Source organism: Eleginops maclovinus, chromosome 1 (assembly GCF_036324505.1).
Source record: "Eleginops maclovinus isolate JMC-PN-2008 ecotype Puerto Natales chromosome 1, JC_Emac_rtc_rv5, whole genome shotgun sequence".
NCBI lineage: Eukaryota > Metazoa > Chordata > Actinopteri > Perciformes > Eleginopidae > Eleginops > Eleginops maclovinus.
Genome location: NC_086349.1, coordinates 25,300,200 through 25,307,893, shown reverse-complemented (window position 1 = coordinate 25,307,893; position 7,694 = coordinate 25,300,200). Strand labels below are relative to the sequence as shown.

The 7,694-nt window shown below is 40.9% G+C and overlaps 1 protein-coding gene across 3 annotated transcripts in view; it reads left to right on the top strand.

Annotated features, from left to right (window-relative positions):
- Window positions 1–1,248: 1,248 nt before the first annotated feature.
- The window catches only part of itpr3 (inositol 1,4,5-trisphosphate receptor, type 3), a 44,063-nt gene continuing 37,617 nt past the window's right edge, over window positions 1,249–7,694 (top strand). For all 3 annotated transcript variants that reach the window (XM_063884571.1, XM_063884563.1, XM_063884555.1), the window contains exon 1: window positions 1,249–1,799. In XM_063884571.1, the coding sequence (XP_063740641.1) occupies window positions 1,708–1,799 (92 nt within the window). In that variant the 5' untranslated portion in view covers window positions 1,249–1,707. The remainder of the gene's footprint in view (window positions 1,800–7,694) is intronic.

Below are 7,694 nucleotides of genomic sequence, written 5' to 3'. Positions count from 1 at the left end.
ACAATCATCCTGCATATTGAATAGTTAAATAAACACATATTATTATAAATCTTCTGCACTCATTGAGCCACAGGGCAAGCGCACTGACAGTTTCCATTCCATTTTAACAGCTCAGATGAAAGGCAAAAGACTAAACTTATGTATATATACAAAGATGATGTTTATGGGAATTTACAGAATAATAAAGTATGAAAAGAAAATGTAATTAGTTGAGGGTTCATGTGTGTCCTAATTCAAACTCAATTTCCGATTCCACATTCCCATTCCAGATGCCAATCCCAGACTCCCATAGATGAGAGCAACGCTGACGTCACTTCCAGACAACACGACGGCCCCGCCCACTGTACGGTGAAATGCTGCATCAGAGCGAAGCACAAAATAATACTTTCTTCATGTCTTTGGGTAAAAAGTATTGTTGAATCCCACACAGACATTTTAATTCCGGGCTTTGGCCACCGGGTTAAATTCGCTTCACGTTTAAACCATGTCTTTGCACACACCAGCTGTAGCATGACACCGACAGCAGGATCAAACAGAAACACTCCATAGCACTACTAGTGGTCAGTATCTACAGATGGTACCTTTAACGCCGCAGCTGCTAAACATCAGTGGAAAAATAAAGAAGCAACTCTTGTTTAAACATGAACAAGTTCTCCTCTTACTTAGTTCTAAGACTCACATGTCAAACGTGAGAGATGCAGATAAAAGGCCAGATCTTGGGATTACATTTGGTTGAAAGCTCCGAGAAAAGCCGTTAACTCCAAATAGGCTACTTTGATAAGTCGACCAACAAATACAAAATCAATGTGTGTTTTCTAACACTGTATGGACCAGAGGAGTAATCTAGGAAATAATAACACACTGCAGACTGTGGGTGAACAGCTCAGGAAAAAGCGACTTTGAGGTCAGGTTTTATTCATTTGTCAAGGCCAGATATATCAACTGAGAGAACTTTGTACCTCTTTAAATGTAATCTTTATGTTTCATTTCTGGAAATGTCACTTAACTTGTTTGTTTTGGGTTATTTAGCTGTACTCGTGCACGTGCCTTAGGGGCTTGCCCGTGTGTGTGTGTGTGTGTGTGTGTGTGTGTGTGTGTGTGTGTGTGTGTGTGTGTGTGTGTGTGTGTGTGTGTGTGTGTGTGTGTGTGTGTTTGTTGGCCCTGAGGCGGTTTTTGTTTCTTGAAGCTGTCTGTCAGCCTTATCAACACCTCGGCTCACTTCCTGGTTTCTAGCAGTCTTCGACACACACTCACACACACTGACAGAGAGGGAGGGGACAGTGAAGTCGTGTTTTATCTCTACACTTTTCTCTGTGTGTGTGTATGGGGGTGTGTGTGTGAGTGTGTGTATGTGTGCAAACTCACACACTGAGGATTTCTACGACACTTTCGGGATATGTGCAGTAACTGTGCAGGATCACTCCGCGGTTTCCGCCTCTCTGGGGCTCGTGTGTTTTTAATGTTTTCGGAACTTTTTGAAGAGTTTTCTGTCCCATGTTTGCTGTCATGCAGAACCCGGCAGTGAGTGTGTGAAGGCGGACTGAGGGGACAGGTTGAACGTGAAGAGTTGAATCCTCCAGCTGCATGAAGAAGCTGTAGTTTCTGTAGTTTTCTCACGGAGAGAGAGAGAGAGAGAGAGAGAGAGAGGGGGAGAGGAAAGGGGGAGAAAGTTTTGTACCTGTCTTCAGATCCAGGATCAGCTGCAGGATGTCTGACTCTGCCTCCAGTTTCCTGCACATCGGGGATATCGTGTCCCTGTACGCAGAGGGGACGGTGAATGGCTTCATCAGCACCCTGGGGTGAGTGGCTGTCCGCGCGCACACTGTGGTGTACTCCCCGTGCACTTGATTACTGCGGAGATGTTCGAACACACCTCCAATGTTCTTTAACATGTAGCTACTACACATGTGCTTTATCACTTAGTCAGTGCCACATGTTCAGACTGTGTTGTAGAGGCTCTACCGAGACCCTATATGTGTTGTTTTAAATGTAGTTAAAGGCACATTTCACCCAATTTACTCTCCCCTCACCGGGAGCTTGGTGTCCCTTAAATGACTCAGGAGGTTTAACACTTGTATATTCCTCTGTAGCCTGAATACTACTTAAACACCTTGTATATCCATTGTTTTGTCCTTCTGAGGATATTCTACCAAAGGCACACCTCAAAACGAACATACTTATTATAAAAGGACATTGGACGTTCCTTTAAACCATTTTAAAATGCATTTATCGTTTTTAAATTGGTTTGATTTACTTTGTTGGCCTTCTGTAGCCTGAATACTTCTCAAAAACCCTTTACTGTTGACCTAAAACTCCACTCAGACATGGATCTGTTGTTTGAGACCAGAAAGTGAATAATGAAGATAGGAAAATGAAACATGAATCCTCACGTTATTTAATCTGTTTTACGTGCACTAAAGTACTTCACTTGCACGTTAACAGTTAATACATGTTTAATACTTTCATTTATAATATATACAGATTTCCTGACTTTGTTGGCCTCCTGTAGCCTAAATATGCGCTCAATCCTTCACACACTCCTCACTTTGAACTCAATGTCCCTTGAATGACTTCAGTATGTTTAATAAGTTATTGAATCATGATATTCAGTCTGTTTTACACACACTTCAATTAACTTTTTAGCAGCAAAGGGGCGGTACATATCAAACAAATATAAATAAAGCAGCAGCTATTATAAGTGGACGGATGACTTTCCTTTGGTTGTGTTTCAAATGCACCTACATCTACACACACACTCTTCACTGTGAGCTCTGTGATTTAAAAGGCTCCAGACGTTTATTACTTATATTCTCTTTACTGTTGGCCTTCTGTGGCGTGATTCGAGCTATTACAATATTATATATTATTAAAAGCTCCACTAAGAATCAATATTCGTTGTTTTAGAGCAGAGATTCAGTAGTTAAAGGCACATTTCAACATTATTGCATTTCACTACATCAAATCAGGACTTTAAAACATTATTTATTGATGTAAATATCTTGTTTTGCCCCCTTAAGGCACCTTTCACCATGATATAACTAAGTATAAATGGATGCCTTACTTTTTATTAGTGTTGTGCACTGGTCCATATTGCAAGTTTGATCAAATGTATTTTAATTGTGCAGCCCTTAGTGTCTGTGTTACAATATGTCAGTGCAGACGTGTGTATGCGCTATTGGACGCACACTTGTTTAACAGGTGATGAGGAACAAATGTAAATACTGATAAGTACAGTATGATTTGCATAAACACATATAAGACGGAGTAATATAATTCGGTTTCCTGCTCATTAGCAGATTTTATTGTAGCTTCTGTTTTGATTTTCCTGCTATGTTCACGTATCTGCTCTCAGACAGCGCCGTGCTTTCACACCATAATCTCACAGAAACACACTGAAGTCGGACTGATCTCCTTTTCTGGCGTTCTCCCGGTCCGCTGGTTTATTATTTTGGTCTGAGAGCAGATCAGTGCTCCAGGACGCTGTGACTTCAGCAGGGTTAATAACTCTGACCATGTAGAGGTGTTTACGGGGCAGTGAAATGCTGCAGGGCCGTAAAGAGGACATACTCTGCTCATCTTCAGTGTGTCTCTCCTGGGACATGTCTCCATGCTTTAATGTTCAAGAAGCTCTTTATTGTTCTCATACTGCCTGTGCTGCAGCACCGCTTTTCACCCTCTGTCTGAAACCAGAGCCCAGTCTGCTCTGATTGGTTTGGTAGCCGGCTCTGTTGTGATTGATTGGCCACTTCAGAGATGTCCCGCCCCCTTAGCCTATCACTTACAATGTGTTGGAGCGCTAGCCAATTGGAGTCTTTGGGAATTTAGCCTTTGCAGACCATGTACATGCACTAAAACCTATATAACACACTGCAGGGAAGTTGAGATGTCACAATTACTACATTATTTAAGGCTTACTTTTGCCAAATTGAAGTGAAATCCACAGTCACAAATACACAAAGTTAGTTACATAAACACTTACCGTAAATCTGTGTTTAGGAAGAATTCTCTCCACTAGTCTGAAACAACAGTAATGACTCCACTCTGACGATCTCCAGAGAGTTCATTAAGTTCTGGCGTACTGACAACAATCCAACCTTTAACACACGCTCAGAGAAAGTGGCAGCTATGGCAGGAAAAGGAAGTGGTACCGAGTATGTCCAAGGGAGATTTCCACTGTGCCAGTCTCTGTGTGTGTGTGTGTGTGTGTGTGTGTGTGTGTGTGTGTGTGTGTGTGTGTGTTTCCTGTTCTTTCACCCACTCCTCTGTATTTAACTTGATCTTGACCTTTACCTGGTGTTTGTTGACTCACTGGCTCCCGTTGACCTGAATGGAACAATAGGTCCCCTGTGTTAGCCGCATTAGCGTCACATGCTAACAGCTGTAAGGAGGGAGATGCTATCGGCACGTCTTTGGTACATACAGTATGCAAGGAGGAGAAACTCACATAGCATAACTTTTGTTTACCAGTTACTTTGATACTGATAGAGTGTAGAAAATATATACACAATGAGATCTCTATTACATATTTTAGGTTAGATTTGATTCTACTGAGACAAGTGAAGTGCAGTGTGATGTATAGTACAATATAACATATTACAAACAGAAAAAGAGCTAAAGTACACAGAGTCTGAACAGTGATCACGTTAGCATTAGGTGATTCTAGAAGGGGATGTAGAAAAGAAAATTAAGTTCAAGTTTCTAAAAATGCAATACTCTGTCTTTAAATGTCAGAAAAATGTGACTTTTTCTTCTAAAAAAAAGACTTAGAACTGATTATAGTTGACAAATTATTGATTAATCTTTGCAGCTCTTATTTTTTAAGTAGATACATTGCCTTCAGCTCTCCGTAAACCCACAGTTTGTTTTTAATCCACATTGGCGGCACACTAGAGACAGAGAGACATTTGAGTAAGCGAGACGGAGAGGGAGATGTGAGTGGATGAACCTGCTGGTTTCCTTACAGTCAAATACTGCGGCGTCAACACAAACAGGATTCAAACCAGAGCCAGGAATCCTCACCTGCCTGAACACACGACAGCCCCCCCTCTACAACCTACCTCGGTTAAACAGGTTGCTTCATCTATAGGTCTAAGAATAAGAAGACAGATGGAAACACAAACCTGAGCTGCACGGAAAGTTATCGATTTTTGATACCATAATGACAGAGATGCACTATTGGCTCATAGTTTACCAAATCTATTTTAGTTTCAACTCACAAAACATGATGAGAGTTCATCACGTTTTTTGGTATCGTCCATAAATCTGTTGTTTGTGAAGGCTGTTCGTTACACCCACTTACCTTTTGGTTTCATTTCCTCCCTTTCTAGGAAGAGACATTGTGTTTTAGTTTGGCTTGTAGCGTTTTTTGCACCACAAGCCAAGTGCCATCCAGTTCTAAGCAGAAAAAATCTCCTTCCCTCTGCCACTGTCATGACCTTAGTTTGTGTGTTTATGGTTTCCTCTTTTATTTTGAAACTTCTTTTCTCCTTGTGTCTCACTTCCTGTGTTTTCTCACCCGTGTCTCATAGTCTCTTTGGTTCCCCTGCAGCCACCTCCCCTCTCCAGCTGTGTCTTCTCTTTTTGATTAGTCGTGTGTGTGTGTGTGTGTGTGTGTGTGTGTGTGTGTGTGTGTGTGTGTGTGTGTGTGTGTGTGTGTGTGTGTGTGTGTGTGTGTGTGTGTGTGTGTGTGTGTGTGTGTGTGTGTGTGTGTGTGTGTGTGTGTGTGTGTGTGTGTGTGTGTGTGTGTGTGTATAGCCTTTTCTTCCCTTGTGTTCTTTGGTATCGTCATCCCCTCCTGTGTCTCCTAAGTCTTCCCGGTTTCTTCCTTGTTTTTCTTTTCTTTTCTTTTCTTTTCTTCAACCTCGCTGCAGCTTCTGTACCGGCTTTTATTTTAATAAAGCTCGCCTTTTGTTCATATCTGCCTCCCCTGTTTTACAACATACAAATCATCCATAGTCTGTTAGAGCGAAAATACATCTTATAATTTAGATTTGGGGTTGACAGTCTCTCAAAAGCGACTCCAAGCTTTTGAGACAATGACTCAATAATATCAGACAGGTTTGAGAACGATTTCTAACCTAAAACGGTCGACTCAATCCTCCACCTTTGCTTCCCCTGAGGATTAGTCCTCTGATCTCCGGTGCGCTCTCCTGCAGAGGATTAATGTTTATCTGAGGATCATATCACTGCTGAGAGCTGGGATGAGTCAGTGTCTGTGGTTCAATGGTTAAATATCCGCCTGATGCTCCTCACAACCAACGTTTATTTGTACAGCAATGTTCACCTGCAAGGCAACTCAAATACTGCTCTACATAAGACAAGACAAGACACAAAGGAAACACGTGGCAATGTAATAAGACAAAGGGCAAGGAACTACAGTTTTAAAAGAATAGGGTGAAATTGAAAATAGATATAAAGATCCAGTGGAGCTGTGGCGCTTGAAATGAATGAATAATCCTACATTTGACTCAGAAAGGAAACAGAAGCGTTATATTTAGACGTCTTGAGGCGACTTGTTGGTAGAAACTTGAGTGGGATGCTTTCACACATTTGCTCAGCTGTTACTTTTACTTTCTGCTTTACTTTCAGTTTTAGTTTTCCAACGCTTGTGTTAATAGTGATACCTGCATGCATGGCAGAGGGAAAGGGGTTCTCTATAACGGTTCTAATTTACATCTTATTTAACAGAGATCTGCTCACTAAATGATGTGTTTTTAAAGCATCCTCACACTCACTGGGATGTTCACTCACACGGGAAGTCAAAGATGTCGGTATCAGAACATCTTTCGGTTGATTTGTGTCGGACTGAAATGATTTGTTCTGATTAATCTTTTATTTCTTTCTTTCATTAAATGTCTGCTTCTACTGCCTTAGGCCCAAATCAACTTCTTTATGTAGCTGTACCCAAAGTTGACATATGATAATAAATATCTGCTAATATCTAAACTTAAACACAGCTGGAAGCGACTCCTTTTCAGCTGTTTGTTAGTTGATTGAACGTCTGAGTGATGGTTTGAACTGGTTTGTATTGTCATTGATTGTGCGATCCCATAATTTAAATTATCGGGTAACAATATGTGGTAGTGTGTCCTGCTCCGTCTCCTCTTGCAGGTTCAGTTTGTGACTGACTGAAAACACCTGGGCTTTTTCAGATACACAAATCCATATTCAAATCAGATATTCGAGGACGATGAGGAGGAGGAGCAGGAAGAACCAAACCAAACAAATTTCATATACGATACATGTAGAAAGAGGATGCAAATATTAGTGGCTGTAAGAAATCATACCTACTGAATTTCTGTATTTTCTAACTAAGTTTTCAAGTTTTTCGTCAATTTATTGAACATGTTAGCAAAGATTTTTTTTACAAGTTTAAATAATAAAGCTCATGTTCAAAAGGGGCCAGAAAAAATAAATACAATTCATGTCTTTGTAATCAAATCATCTTTACAGGGAAACCAAAAAAATCATCAAAGACAAAAAATAATCCGGAAATCATCGGTGCTGCTCACAACCATTTATAAGGAGTGTTTTTGAATAGTTCATATCATAAAGCCTTCGAAATTACGGACATCTGTAAGCGGTTGACCAATCACCACAGAGCCGGCCAGCTAACCAATCAGAGCAGACTGGGCTCTGGTTTCAGACAGAGGGTGAAAAGAGGTGCTGCAGCACAGGCAGTATGAGAAACATAA